A 15,554-nucleotide genomic window follows, 5' to 3' on the forward strand; every position below is an offset into this window, starting at 1 on the left:
GAGAGCCGATAAACCAGACAAACCGAGACTCACTAACAAAGTTAAAAATGTCCCAGGGTGCTGAGCGCCCTGCCTGCAGTACACGCCCGAGGGGGGTGGGGGGGGCAGTGGGTCAGTGCGAGAGGGCCCCCCACCCTCAGTCATCCCCTCTCCCTCGCAGTGCGGAGGGAGCCAGGGGTCGGGGGGCAGTCTGTGCCCCTCATACGTCCATCCACACAGCTCACCCTCACTGGGGCTGGTAGTGATCCTGGATAAAGTTCAGCACATCCTCCTTGGAGAGTTTCTCTGCGTTGTATCGTGTCTGAGAGTCGTGGACACGGACCCGTCCTCCCAGGCCCAGAACAGGCGCTCGAAGTGACACACACTGCACGGGAGAGAGAGAGAGAGAGAGAGAGAGGTCAAAGCTCACGCTGTCCACCCCGGGTCACACACCCCGAACCCCACTGGCCGGTGCCGGGGGCCCCGGTCCCGGTGTTGGGGGGCCCGGGCCCGGTCCCGGTGTCGGGGGCCCGGTCCCGGTGTCGGGGGCCCGGTCCCGGTGTCGGGGGCCCGGTCCCGGTGTTGGGGGCCCGGGCCCGGTCCCGGTGTCGGGGGCCCAGGCTCGGTTGGTTACTCACTGGAAGGGGGTGATGGAGTCGGGAGGCAGCTCATACGTCGCTTCCTTTGATCGAATGTTGTAGAAATATTTCCACTTGGACTTCTTGCTGCAGGCCATGGTCCAGGGATCTGGGGAGACGGAGAGGTGTGAGAGTGAGTGTGGGCACACGGTGCAGGGGGTGAGTGAGTGTGGGCACACGGTGCAGGGGGTGAGAGTGAGTGTGAGCACACGGTGCAGGGGGTGAGAGTGAGTGTGGGCACACGGTGCAGGGGGTGAGTGAGTGTGAGCACACAGTGCAGGGGGTGAGAGTGAGTGTGGGCACACGGTGCAGGGGGTGAGTGCGTGTGAGCACACGGTGCAGGGGGTGAGTGAGTGTGGGCACACAGTGCAGGGGGTGAGAGTGAGTGTGGGCACACGGTGCAGGGGGTGAGAGTGAGTGTGGGCACACGGTGCAGGGGGTGAGAGTGAGTGTGAGCACACGGTGCAGGGGGTGAGTGAGTGTGAGCACACGGTGCAGGGGTGAGTGAGTGTGAGCACACGGTGCAGGGGTGAGTGAGTGTGAGCACACGGTGCAGGGGGTGAGTGAGTGTGAGCACACAGTGCAGGGGGTGAGAGTGAGTGTGGGCACACGGTGCAGGGGGTGAGTGAGTGTGAGCACACGGTGCAGGGGGTGAGTGAGTGTGAGCACACAGTGCAGGGGGTGAGAGTGAGTGTGGGCACACGGTGCAGGGGGTGAGTGCGTGTGAGCACACGGTGCAGGGGGTGAGTGAGTGTGGGCACACAGTGCAGGGGGTGAGAGTGAGTGTGGGCACACGGTGCAGGGGGTGAGAGTGAGTGTGGGCACACGGTGCAGGGGGTGAGAGTGAGTGTGAGCACACGGTGCAGGGGGTGAGTGAGTGTGAGCACACGGTGCAGGGGGTGAGTGAGTGTGAGCACACGGTGCAGGGGGTGAGTGAGTGTGAGCACACAGTGCAGGGGGTGAGAGTGAGTGTGGGCACACGGTGCAGGGGGTGAGTGAGTGTGAGCACACGGTGCAGGGGGGTGAGAGTGAGTGTGGGCACACAGTGCAGGGGGTGAGAGTGAGTGTGGGCACACGGTGCAGGGGGTGAGAGTGAGTGTGGGCACACGGTGCAGGGGGTGAGAGTGAGTGTGGGCACACGGTGCAGGGGGTGAGAGTGAGTGTGGGCACACGGTGCAGGGCGTGAGTGAGTGTGGGCACACGGTGCAGGGGGTGAGTGAGTGTGAGCACACGGTGCAGGGGGTGAGTGAGTGTGAGCACACAGTGCAGGGGGTGAGAGTGAGTGTGGGCACACGGTGCAGGGGGTGAGAGTGAGTGTGAGCACACGGTGCAGGGGGTGAGTGAGTGTGAGCACACAGTGCAGGGGGTGAGAGTGAGTGTGGGCACACGGTGCAGGGGGTGAGTGCGTGTGAGCACACGGTGCAGGGGGTGAGAGTGAGTGTGGGCACACGGTGCAGGGGGTGAGAGTGAGTGTGGGCACACGGTGCAGGGGGTGAGAGTGAGTGTGAGCACACGGTGCAGGGGGTGAGTGAGTGTGAGCACACGGTGCAGGGGGTGAGTGAGTGTGGGCACAAGGTGCAGGGGGTGAGTGAGTGTGGGCACAAGGTGCAGGGGGTGAGTGAGTGTGGGCACAAGGTGCAGGGGGTGAGCGAGTGTGGGCACACGGTGCAGGGGTGAGTGAGTGTGGGCACAAGGTGCAGGGGGTGAGTGAGTGTGAGCACACGGTGCAGGGGGTGAGTGAGTGTGAGCACACAGTGCAGGGGGTGAGTGAGTGTGGGCACACGGTGCAGGGGGTGAGTGAGTGTGGGCACAAGGTGCAGGGGGTGAGTGAGTGTGGGCACAAGGTGCAGGGTGTGAGTGAGTGTGAGCACACGGTGCAGGGGGTGAGTGAGTGTGAGCACACGGTGCAGGGGGTGAGAGTGAGTGTGAGCACACGGTGCAGGGGGTGAGAGTGAGTGTGAGCACACGGTGCAGGGGGTGAGTGAGTGTGAGCACACAGTGCAGGGGGTGAGTGAGTGTGGGCACACGGTGCAGGGGGTGAGTGAGTGTGGGCACAAGGTGCAGGGGGTGAGTGAGTGTGGGCACAAGGTGCAGGGTGTGAGTGAGTGTGAGCACACGGTGCAGGGGGTGAGTGAGTGTGAGCACACGGTGCAGGGGGTGAGAGTGAGTGTGAGCACACGGTGCAGGGGGTGAGAGTGAGTGTGAGCACACGGTGCAGGGGGTGAGAGTGAGTGTGGGCACACGGTGCAGGGGGTGAGTGAGTGTGAGCACACGGTGCAGGGGGTGAGTGAGTGTGAGCACACGGTGCAGGGGGTGAGAGTGAGTGTGAGCACACGGTGCAGGGGGTGAGTGAGTGTGAGCACACGGTACAGGGGGTGAGAGTGAGTGTGAGCACACGGTACAGGGGGTGAGTGAGTGTGAGCACACGGTGCAGGGGGTGAGTGAGTGTGGGCACACGGTGCAGGGCGTGAGAGTGAGTGTGGGCACACGGTGCAGGGGGTGAGAGTGAGTGTGAGCACACGGTGCAGGGGGTGAGTGAGTGTGAGCACACGGTGCAGGGTGTGAGTGTGGGCACACAGTGCAGGGCGCGAGTGTGAGCACACGGTGCAGGGCGCGAGTGTGTCAGTGAGTGTGTGCGTGTGTCAACCCTCTCATCTCCGTGAACCTTCTCTGAACTGCCTCCAATGTAAGTATATCCTTCCTTAAATACAAAGACTAAAACTGCACGCAGTACTCCAGCTGTGGCCTCACCAATACCCTGTATAACTGTAGCAGGACTTCTCTGCTTTTATACTCTATCCTCCTTGCAATAAAGGCCAACATTCCATTGACCTTCCTGATCACTTGCTGTACCTGCATACTAACTTTTTGTGTTTCATGCACAAGGACCCCCAGGTCCCTCTGTACTGCAGCACTTTGTAATTTTTCTCCATTTAAACTATACTTAGTTTTTCTATTTTTTCTGCCAAAATGGATAACCTCCCATTTTCCCACATTATACTCCATCTGCCAAATGTTTGCCCACTCACTTAGCCTGTCTATATCCCTTTGCAGATTTTTTGTGTCCTCCTCACAATTTGCTTTCCCATCTTTGTATCATCAGCAAACTTGTCTACATTACACTCGGTCCCTTCATCCAAGTCATTAATATAGATTGTAAATAGTTGAGGTCCCAGCACTGATCCCTGCGGCATCCCACTAATTACTGATTGCCAACCGGAAAAATGACCCATTTATCCCGACTCTCTGTTTTCTGTTAGTTAGCCAATCCTCTATCCATGCTGATATATTACCCCCAACCCCGTGAGCTTTTATCTTGTGCAGTAAACTTTTATGTAGCACCTTATCAAATGCCTTCTGGAAATCCCAATACACCACATCCACTGGTTCCCCCTTATCCACCCTGTTCGTTACATCCTCAAAGAGCTGCAGCAAATTTGTCAAACATGATTTCCCCTTTCATAAATCCATGCTGACTCTGCCTGACGTGAATTTTGCTTTTCCAAATGTCCTGTTACTGCTTCCTTAATAATTGACTCCCCAACATTTTCCCAACCACAGTTGTCAGGCTAACTGGTCCATAGTTTCCTGCTTTTTGTCTGCTTCCTTTTTTAAATTGGGGCGTTACATTTGCGGTTTTCCAATCTGCTGGGACCGTCCCAGAATCCAGGGAATTTTGGTAGATTACAACCAATACATCCACTATCTCTGCAGCCACTTCTCTTAAGACCCTAGGATATAACCCATCAGGTCCAGGGGACTTGTCCACCTTTAGTCCCATTATATTACCGAGTACTACTTCATCAGTGATAGTAATTGTATTAAGTTCCTCCCTACCTATAACCCCTTGATGATCCACTATTGGGATGTTTTTAGTGTCTTCTACTGTGAAGACTGATACAAAATATTTGTTCAACATCTCTGCCATTTCCCTGTTCCCCATTATTAATTCCCCAGTCTCATCCTGCAGGGGACCAACATTTACTTGAGCCACTCTTTTCCTGCTTATACACTTGTAGAAACTCTTACTGTCTTTTTATATTTCGTGTTAGTTTACTTTCATAATCCATCTTCTCTCTCAATCATTTTTTTTAGTCGTTCTTTGCTGGCTTTTAAACATTTCCCAATCCTCTGGCCTCCCACTAGTCTTGGCCACATTGTATGCCCTTGTTTTCAATTTGATACCATCCCTTATTTCCTTAGTTAGCCACAGATGGTTATCCCTTCTCTTACAGTCTTTCCTTCTCAGTGGGACATATATTTGTTGCGAGTGAGGACCGACCGTTGACTGTTTTGACGATGTGCAGACCGGTGGGGAGGAAGTGTCGATCGTCACGTCCCGTGTAGGAGAGTCGGGGCATTCCACTCGACCCCTTCGTGATCTTCATCTCCAACCTGCACACCACGGAGCACAGAGCACCATATCACAGCATGTCCAGCCCAGCCCAGCCCAGCCCAGCCCAGACAGCGCCCGGCCCAGCCCAGCCCGGCCCAGCCCAGACAGCGCCCGGCCCAGCCCAGCCCGGCCCAGCCCGGCCCAGCCCAGCCCGGCCCAGCCCAGCCCGGCCCAGCCCAGCCCGGCCCAGACAGCGCCCGGCCCAGCCCAGCCCAGACAGCGCCCGGCCCAGCCCAGCCCAGCCCAGACAGCGCCCGGCCCAGCCCAGCCCAGCCCGGCCCAGCCCGGCCCAGCCCGGCCCAGCCCGGCCCAGCCCAGACAGCGCCCGGCCCAGCCCAGCCACCACCCAGCAACCCCACCCTATCCCTCCTAAACTAATCTCATCACCCCCACCCCAACGTTACCCAATGCATTCATTCTCACTGGGGTACAGTCCCACACACACTGACTCTCACTGGGGTACAGTCCCACACACACTGACTCTCACTGGGGTACAGTCCCACACACACTGACTCTCACTGGGGTACGGGTCCCACACACACTGACTCTCACTGGGGTACAGTCCCACACACACTGACTCTCACTGGGGTACAGTCCCACACACTGACTCTCACTGGGGTACAGTCCCACACACACTGACTCTCACTGAGGTACGGTTCCCACACACACTGACTCTCACTGGGGTACAGTCCCACACACACTGACTCTCACTGGGGTACAGTCCCACACACTGACTCTCACTGGGGTACAGTCCCACACACACTGACTCTCACTGAGGTACGGTTCCCACACACACTGACTCTCACTGGGGTATGGGTCCCACACACACTGACTCTCACTGGGGTACAGTCCCACACACTGACTCTCACTGGGGTACAGTCCCACACACACTGACTCTCACTGGGGTACGGTTCCCACACACACTGACTCTCACTGGGGTACAGTCCCACACACACTGACTCTCACTGGGGTACAGTCCCACACACACTGACTCTCACTGGGGTACAGTCCCACACACACTGACTCTCACTGGGATACAGTCCCACACACACAGTGACTCTCACTGGGGTACAGTCCCACGCACACTGACTCTCACTGGGGTACAGTCCCACACACACAGTGACTCTCACTGGGGTACAGTCCCACACACACTGACTCTCACTGGGGTACAGTCCCACGCACACTGACTCTCACTGGGGTACGGGTCCCACACACACTGACTCTCACTGGGGTACAGTCCCACACACACTGACTCTCACTGGGGTACAGTCCCACACACACTGACTCTCACTGGGGTACAGTCCCACACACACTGACTCTCACTGGGGTACAGTCCCACACACACTGACTCTCACTGGGGTACAGTAACTGAGGGCAGTGACCATACCTGACAAAAATCCTCTCCATTTCCTCCAGCCGGTATACCTCCTTCACCCTGTACAGAAGAGATTGAGGTCATTAATCAGCATTGAACAGAGAGATAGAATGAGTTAGCACCGAGCGTTGCGCTCACCGGATTGGGTTCATGTCCGAGCGACTGGGTTTGGACACAGCTTTCACAAACTTCTCCGCCATCTGGATCCTGAAGGACAGCAGGGAGAGTTTTAGACACTGTCCTTTCTCCATTCCCCCCGCCCCCGCACACCATGACCCAGTCTCAATGACCCAGGGTGTGAACCCAATGGCATCACTGACCTCTGGTTGAAGTGTTGTTCTCTGATGTCCGTCCCGTTGAGAATCAGGGCGTCGAGGATGTGTATCGAGCTGATCCGTCGCTGGGCTTTCCCCTAAAACCAGGAATCAGAGGATCATCACCGACCCCGGTAACCGAGGGATCACCGACCCGATAATTCACCGACCCCGGTAACCGAGGGATCACCGTCCCGATAATTCACCGACCACAGTAACCGAGGGATCACCGACCCCGGTAATTCACCGACCACAGTAACCGAGGGATCACCGACCCGATAATTCACCGACCACAGTAACCGAGGGATCACCGACCCGATAATTCACCGACCCCGGTAACCGATGGATCACCGACCCGATAATTCACCGACCCCGGTAACCGAGGGTTCACCGACCCGATAATTCACCGACCCCGGTAACCGAGGGATCACCGACCCGATAATTCACCGACCCCGGTAACCGAGGGATCACCGACCCGATAATTCACCGACCACGGTAACCGAGGGATCACCGACCCCGGTAATTCACCGACCACGGTAACCGAGGGATCACCGACCCCGGTAATTCACCGACGTGCTAACCGAGGGATCACCGACCTGGTAATTCACCGACCCCGGTAACCGAGGATTCACCGACCCCGGCAATTCACCGACGTGCTAACCGAGGGATCACCGACCCCGGTAATTCACCGACGTGCTAACCGAGGGATCACTGACCCCGGTAATTCACCGACGTGCTAACCGAGGGATCACCGACCCCGGTAACCGAGGGATCACCAACCTGGTAATTCACCGACCCCGGTAACCGAGGATTCACCGACCCCGGTAATTCACCGACCCTGCTAGCCGAGGAGTCACCGACCCGGTAATTCACCGACCCCGGTAAACGAGTGATCACCGACCTGGTAATTCACCGACCCCAGTAACCGAGGATTCATCGACCCGTTAATTCACTGACCCCGGTAACCGAGGGTTAACCGACCCGGTAATTCACCGACCCCAGTAATTCACCGACCCCAGTAGCTGAGAATTCACCGACCCCGGTAGCTGAGAATTCATCGACCAGTTAATTCACCGACCCCGGTAACCGAGGATTCATCGACCCGTTAATTCACTGACCCCGGTAACCGAGGGTTAACCGACCCGGTAATTCACCGACCCCAGTAATTCACCGACCCCAGTAGCTGAGAATTCACCGACCCCGGTAGCTGAGAATTCATCGACCCGATAATTCACCGACCCTGGTAACCGAGGATTCTCCGACGCGGGCAATTCACCAACCCCGGTATATCACCGACCCCAGTAACTGAGGGTTCACCAAACCCGGAATCATTGACCCCGGTAACTGACGGATCACCGACCCCGGTAACCGTGTTCACCGACCCCGGTAATTCACCGACCCCGGTAACTGAGGGTTCACCAAACCCGGAATCATTGACCCCGGTAACTGACGGATCACCGACCCCGGTAATTCACCGACCCTGGTAACCGTGTTCACCGACCCCGGTAATTCACCGACCCCGGTAACTGAGGGTTCACCAAACCCGGAATCACTGACCCCGGTAACTGACGGATCACCGATCCCGGTAAACGAGGGTTCACCGACCGCGGTAATTCACCGACCCCGGTAACTGAGGGATCACCGACCCGGTAATTCACCGACCCCGGTAACCGAGGGATCACCGACCCGGTAATTCACCGACCCCGGTAACCGAGGGATCACCGACCCCGGTAATTCACCCACCCTGGTAACCGAGGGTTCACCGACCCCGGTAATTCACCGAACTCCACACACCAATACCGCGCCCCCTGCCCCAAATCCTCACCTCTCCTTTAAGCTCCTGTATTATTTCCACAAACAGTAGTGTCTCTCTCGGTAACTCGGTCTTGAAGTTCTCCAACTTCCTCCAACGCATCGGCACCCCACCATCCCACAGGTAGATCTGGGACTTCTACACAGGAACAAAACACACCTCAGATACACCGCTGTACAACAAGAGACAGAGAAACCCCAAACCATTGGCTGGATTGCAAAGGGCCATTCGGCCCGACCGTACAGGGTGCTTCCCCTGGCTGGGGAGCCCAGAACTCTGGGGAGCACGGAGCTCGGGGTCACAGTCTCAGGATAAGGGGTCGGCCATTTAGGACTGAGATGCGGAAGAGTTTCGTCACTCAGAGGGTGGTGAATCTTTGGAATTCTCTACCCCAGAGGGCTGTGGAGGCTCAGTCGTTACCCCCATTACCCCCCCCGGGGACCCAGCACCACTCTCCCCGGGGACTCAGCCACGTTACCCCCCGGGGACTCAGCCACGTTGCCCCCCCGGGGACCCAGCCACGTTGCCCCCCCGGGGACCCAGCCCCGTTGTCCCCCCGGGTACTTACCCCCACTCTCCCCATGTACTTACCCCCACTCTCCCCATGTACTTACCCCCACTCTCCCCATGTACTTACCCCCACTCTCCCCATGTACTTACCCCCACTCTCCCCATGTACTTACCCCCACTCTCCCCATGTACTTACCCCCACTCTCCCCATGTACTTACCCCCACTCTCCCCATGTACTTACCCCCACTCTCCCCATGTACTTACCCCCACTCTCCCCATGTACTTACCCCCACTCTCCCCATGTACTTACCCCCACTCTCCCCATGTACTTACCCCCACTCTCCCCATGTACTTACCCCCACTCTCCCCATGTACTTACCCCCACTCTCCCCATGTACTTACCCCCACTCTCCCCATGTACTTACCCCCACTCTCCCCATGTACTTACCCCCACTCTCCCCATGTACTTACCCCCACTCTCCCCATGTACTTACCCCCACTCTCCCCATGTACTTACCCCCACTCTCCCCATGTACTTACCCCCACTCACCCCATGTACTTACCCCCACTCTCCCCATGTACTTACCCCCACTCTCCCCATGTACTTACCCCCACTCTCCCCATGTACTTACCCCCACTCTCCCCATGTACTTACCCCCACTCTCCCCATGTACTTACCCCCACTCACCCCATGTACTTACCCCCACTCTCCCCATGTACTTACCCTCACTCTCCCCATGTACTTACCCCCATGCCCAGCAGGAATTGCTGCTCTCCCCCGGCGACCATACACCGATAGTCCAGCACGTGGCTGACCTTGTCGATGGTGTTTGCGGAGAGCAGGGTGGGTTTGTAAGTGAACGTCTCGGGGTCGCTGCCCTGTAGGAAGACACAGGGAAACATATTACATTGGGGCGGCCACAGAACTGCTGTCAGAGAGCGAGTGAGCGCAAGGGGACATGACCCTGGCACAGGGCTCGGGTCAGAGGGTGAGCATGGGGGTCATGACCCTGGCACAGGGCTCTGTTCAGAGAGCACAGGGTCACGACCCTGGCACAGGGCTCTGTTCAGAGAGCACAGGGTCAAGACCCTGGCACAGGGCTCGGCTCAGAGAGCACAGGTTCATGACCCTGGCACGGGGCTCTGTTCAGAGAGCACGGGATCATAACCCTGGCACAGGGCTCGGGTCAGAGAGCATGGGGTCACGACCCTGACACAGGGCTAGTGTCAGAGGGCTCAGGGGTCATGACCCTGGCACAGGGTTCAGGTCAGAGAGCACGAGGTCACGACCCTGGCACAGGGCGAGTGTCAGAAGTTGAGCAAGAAGTCATGACCCTGACAATGACAGGAGGCTGGTTGTTTTAAGCTGCGAGGACCTTGGTTGAACAACATCTCCCACCCACCTCCGCTGCCCCCCTAACGCATCGCATTCACCTGAATCAGCTCGTAGAACTTGCTCTTGGGGTCGGCTGTGCTCGGAGTCACACGAGCCTTGTCTGGGATCTGCGGAGTCAAAACAGAGTCTTCACTGGCGAGGAAAGTGGGGAAAGGAGCAGATGGTGAGGGAAGAGGGGGCACAGTGATGCGGGATCGGGTCTCGGAGGACGAGGGGCCGGAGCGGGCCGAGGGGGACTAGGGGAGCGGGGGACGAGGGGAGCGGGGGGACGAGGGGAGCGGGGGACGAGGGGAGCGGGGGACGAGGGGAGCGGGGGACGAGGGGAGCGGGGGGACGAGGGGAGCGGGGGGACGAGGGGAGCGGGGGGACGAGGGGAGCGGGGGGACGAGGGGAGCGGGGGACGAGGGGAGCGGGGGACGAGGGGAGCGGGGGACGAGGGGAGCGGGGGACGAGGGGAGCGGGGGACGAGGGGAGCGGGGGACGAGGGGAGCGGGGGACGAGGGGAGCGGGGGACGAGGGGAGCGGGGGACGAGGGGAGCGGGGGACGAGGGGAGCGGGGGACGAGGGGAGCGGGGGACGAGGGGAGCGGGGGACGAGGGGAGCGGGGGACGAGGGGAGCGGGGGACGAGGGGAGCGGGGGACGAGGGGAGCGGGGGACGAGGGGAGCGGGGGACGAGGGGAGCGGGGGACGAGGGGAGCGGGGGACGAGGGGAGCGGGGGACGAGGGGAGCGGGGGACGAGGGGAGCGGGGGACGAGGGGAGCGGGGGACGAGGGGAGCGGGGGACGAGGGGAGCGGGGGACGAGGGGAGCGGGGGACGAGGGGAGCGGGGGACGAGGGGAGCGGGGGACGAGGGGAGCGGGGGACGAGGGGAGCGGGGGACGAGGGGAGCGGGGGACGAGGGGAGCGGGGGACGAGGGGAGCGGGGGACGAGGGGAGCGGGGGACGAGGGGAGCGGGGGACGAGGGGAGCGGGGGACGAGGGGAGCGGGGGACGAGGGGAGCGGGGGACGAGGGGAGCGGGGGACGAGGGGAGCGGGGGACGAGGGGAGCGGGGGACGAGGGGAGCGGGGGACGAGGGGAGCGGGGGACGAGGGGAGCGGGGGACGAGGGGAGCGGGGGACGAGGGGAGCGGGGGACGAGGGGAGCGGGGGACGAGGGGAGCGGGGGACGAGGGGAGCGGGGGACGAGGGGAGCGGGGGACGAGGGGAGCGGGGGACGAGGGGAGCGGGGGACGAGGGGAGCGGGGGACGAGGGGAGCGGGGGACGAGGGGAGCGGGGGACGAGGGGAGCGGGGGACGAGGGGAGCGGGGGACGAGGGGAGCGGGGGACGAGGGGAGCGGGGGACGAGGGGAGCGGGGGACGAGGGGAGCGGGGGACGAGGGGAGCGGGGGACGAGGGGAGCGGGGGACGAGGGGAGCGGGGGACGAGGGGAGCGGGGGACGAGGGGAGCGGGGGACGAGGGGAGCGGGGGACGAGGGGAGCGGGGGACGAGGGGAGCGGGGGACGAGGGGAGCGGGGGACGAGGGGAGCGGGGGACGAGGGGAGCGGGGGACGAGGGGAGCGGGGGACGAGGGGAGCGGGGGACGAGGGGAGCGGGGGACGAGGGGAGCGGGGGACGAGGGGAGCGGGGGACGAGGGGAGCGGGGGACGAGGGGAGCGGGGGACGAGGGGAGCGGGGGACGAGGGGAGCGGGGGACGAGGGGAGCGGGGGACGAGGGGAGCGGGGGACGAGGGGAGCGGGGGACGAGGGGAGCGGGGGACGAGGGGAGCGGGGGACGAGGGGAGCGGGGGACGAGGGGAGCGGGGGACGAGGGGAGCGGGGGACGAGGGGAGCGGGGGACGAGGGGAGCGGGGGACGAGGGGAGCGGGGGACGAGGGGAGCGGGGGACGAGGGGAGCGGGGGACGAGGGGAGCGGGGGACGAGGGGAGCGGGGGACGAGGGGAGCGGGGGACGAGGGGAGCGGGGGACGAGGGGAGCGGGGGACGAGGGGAGCGGGGGACGAGGGGAGCGGGGGACGAGGGGAGCGGGGGACGAGGGGAGCGGGGGACGAGGGGAGCGGGGGACGAGGGGAGCGGGGGACGAGGGGAGCGGGGGACGAGGGGAGCGGGGGACGAGGGGAGCGGGGGACGAGGGGAGCGGGGGACGAGGGGAGCGGGGGACGAGGGGAGCGGGGGACGAGGGGAGCGGGGGACGAGGGGAGCGGGGGACGAGGGGAGCGGGGGACGAGGGGAGCGGGGGACGAGGGGAGCGGGGGACGAGGGGAGCGGGGGACGAGGGGAGCGGGGGACGAGGGGAGCGGGGGACGAGGGGAGCGGGGGACGAGGGGAGCGGGGGACGAGGGGAGCGGGGGACGAGGGGAGCGGGGGACGAGGGGAGCGGGGGACGAGGGGAGCGGGGGACGAGGGGAGCGGGGGACGAGGGGAGCGGGGGACGAGGGGAGCGGGGGACGAGGGGAGCGGGGGACGAGGGGAGCGGGGGACGAGGGGAGCGGGGGACGAGGGGAGCGGGGGACGAGGGGAGCGGGGGACGAGGGGAGCGGGGGACGAGGGGAGCGGGGGACGAGGGGAGCGGGGGACGAGGGGAGCGGGGGACGAGGGGAGCGGGGGACGAGGGGAGCGGGGGACGAGGGGAGCGGGGGACGAGGGGAGCGGGGGACGAGGGGAGCGGGGGACGAGGGGAGCGGGGGACGAGGGGAGCGGGGGACGAGGGGAGCGGGGGACGAGGGGAGCGGGGGACGAGGGGAGCGGGGGACGAGGGGAGCGGGGGACGAGGGGAGCGGGGGACGAGGGGAGCGGGGGACGAGGGGAGCGGGGGACGAGGGGAGCGGGGGACGAGGGGAGCGGGGGACGAGGGGAGCGGGGGACGAGGGGAGCGGGGGACGAGGGGAGCGGGGGACGAGGGGAGCGGGGGACGAGGGGAGCGGGGGACGAGGGGAGCGGGGGACGAGGGGAGCGGGGGACGAGGGGAGCGGGGGACGAGGGGAGCGGGGGACGAGGGGAGCGGGGGACGAGGGGAGCGGGGGACGAGGGGAGCGGGGGACGAGGGGAGCGGGGGACGAGGGGAGCGGGGGACGAGGGGAGCGGGGGACGAGGGGAGCGGGGGACGAGGGGAGCGGGGGACGAGGGGAGCGGGGGACGAGGGGAGCGGGGGACGAGGGGAGCGGGGGACGAGGGGAGCGGGGGACGAGGGGAGCGGGGGACGAGGGGAGCGGGGGACGAGGGGAGCGGGGGACGAGGGGAGCGGGGGACGAGGGGAGCGGGGGACGAGGGGAGCGGGGGACGAGGGGAGCGGGGGACGAGGGGAGCGGGGGACGAGGGGAGCGGGGGACGAGGGGAGCGGGGGACGAGGGGAGCGGGGGACGAGGGGAGCGGGGGACGAGGGGAGCGGGGGACGAGGGGAGCGGGGGACGAGGGGAGCGGGGGACGAGGGGAGCGGGGGACGAGGGGAGCGGGGGACGAGGGGAGCGGGGGACGAGGGGAGCGGGGGACGAGGGGAGCGGGGGACGAGGGGAGCGGGGGACGAGGGGAGCGGGGGACGAGGGGAGCGGGGGACGAGGGGAGCGGGGGACGAGGGGAGCGGGGGACGAGGGGAGCGGGGGACGAGGGGAGCGGGGGACGAGGGGAGCGGGGGACGAGGGGAGCGGGGACGAGGGAGCGGGGGACGAGGGGAGCGGGGGACGAGGGGAGCGGGGGACGAGGGGAGCGGGGGACGAGGGGAGCGGGGGACGAGGGGAGCGGGGGACGAGGGGAGCGGGGGACGAGGGGAGCGGGGGACGAGGGGAGCGGGGGACGAGGGGAGCGGGGGACGAGGGGAGCGGGGGACGAGGGGAGCGGGGGACGAGGGGAGCGGGGGACGAGGGGAGCGGGGGACGAGGGGAGCGGGGGACGAGGGGAGCGGGGGACGAGGGGAGCGGGGGACGAGGGGAGCGGGGGACGAGGGGAGCGGGGGACGAGGGGAGCGGGGGACGAGGGGAGCGGGGGACGAGGGGAGCGGGGGACGAGGGGAGCGGGGGACGAGGGGAGCGGGGGACGAGGGGAGCGGGGGACGAGGGGAGCGGGGGACGAGGGGAGCGGGGGACGAGGGGAGCGGGGGACGAGGGGAGCGGGGGACGAGGGGAGCGGGGGACGAGGGGAGCGGGGGACGAGGGGAGCGGGGGACGAGGGGAGCGGGGGACGAGGGGAGCGGGGGACGAGGGGAGCGGGGGACGAGGGGAGCGGGGGACGAGGGGAGCGGGGGACGAGGGGAGCGGGGGACGAGGGGAGCGGGGGACGAGGGAGCGGGGGACGAGGGGAGCGGGGGACGAGGGGAGCGGGGGACGAGGGGAGCGGGGGACGAGGGGAGCGGGGGACGAGGGGAGCGGGGGACGAGGGGAGCGGGGGACGAGGGGAGCGGGGGACGAGGGGAGCGGGGGACGAGGGGAGCGGGGGACGAGGGGAGCGGGGGACGAGGGGAGCGGGGGACGAGGGGAGCGGGGGACGAGGGGAGCGGGGGACGAGGGGAGCGGGGGACGAGGGGAGCGGGGGACGAGGGGAGCGGGGGACGAGGGGAAGCGGGGGACGAGGGGAGCGGGGGGACGAGGGGAGCGGGGGACGAGGGGAGCGGGGACGAGGGGAGCGGGGACGAGGGGAGCGGGGGACGAGGGGAGCGGGGGACGAGGGGAGCGGGGGACGAGGGGAGCGGGGGACGAGGGGAGCGGGGGACGAGGGGAGCGGGGGACGAGGGGAGCGGGGGACGAGGGGAGCGGGGGACGAGGGGAGCGGGGGACGAGGGGAGCGGGGGACGAGGGGAGCGGGGGACGAGGGGAGCGGGGGACGAGGGGAGCGGGGGACGAGGGGAGCGGGGGACGAGGGGAGCGGGGGACGAGGGGAGCGGGGGACGAGGGGAGCGGGGGACGAGGGGAGCGGGGGACGAGGGGAGCGGGGGACGAGGGGAGCGGGGGACGAGGGGAGCGGGGGACGAGGGGAGCGGGGGACGAGGGGAGCGGGGGACGAGGGGAGCGGGGGACGAGGGGAGCGGGGGACGAGGGGAGCGGGGGACGAGGGGACGGGGGACGAGGGGAGCGGGGGACGAGGGGAGCGGGGGACGAGGGGAGCGGGGGACGAGGGGAGCGGGGGACGAGGGGAGCGGGGG

General features: G+C 65.1%; 1 protein-coding gene across 1 annotated transcript; it reads right to left on the reverse strand.

Moving 5' to 3' along the window:
- Nucleotides 1-6: 6 nt before the first annotated feature.
- On the reverse strand, nucleotides 7-10,529 carry LOC139250261 (cap-specific mRNA (nucleoside-2'-O-)-methyltransferase 1-like; the record flags this gene model as incomplete). The annotated part of the gene is given in 10 exon segments (XM_070872759.1): nucleotides 7-321; nucleotides 324-364; nucleotides 618-726; nucleotides 4,900-5,012; nucleotides 6,401-6,448; nucleotides 6,527-6,595; nucleotides 6,709-6,800; nucleotides 8,528-8,653; nucleotides 9,774-9,905; nucleotides 10,461-10,529. Coding segments are annotated over 10 exon segments (894 nt in total), but the record flags the coding sequence as incomplete, so codon positions are not given.
- Between the last annotated feature and the right edge of the window lie 5,025 nt (nucleotides 10,530-15,554).

The sequence above is a fragment of the Pristiophorus japonicus genome, unplaced genomic scaffold (genome assembly GCF_044704955.1).
Source record: "Pristiophorus japonicus isolate sPriJap1 unplaced genomic scaffold, sPriJap1.hap1 HAP1_SCAFFOLD_3598, whole genome shotgun sequence".
Taxonomy (NCBI): domain Eukaryota; kingdom Metazoa; phylum Chordata; class Chondrichthyes; family Pristiophoridae; genus Pristiophorus; species Pristiophorus japonicus.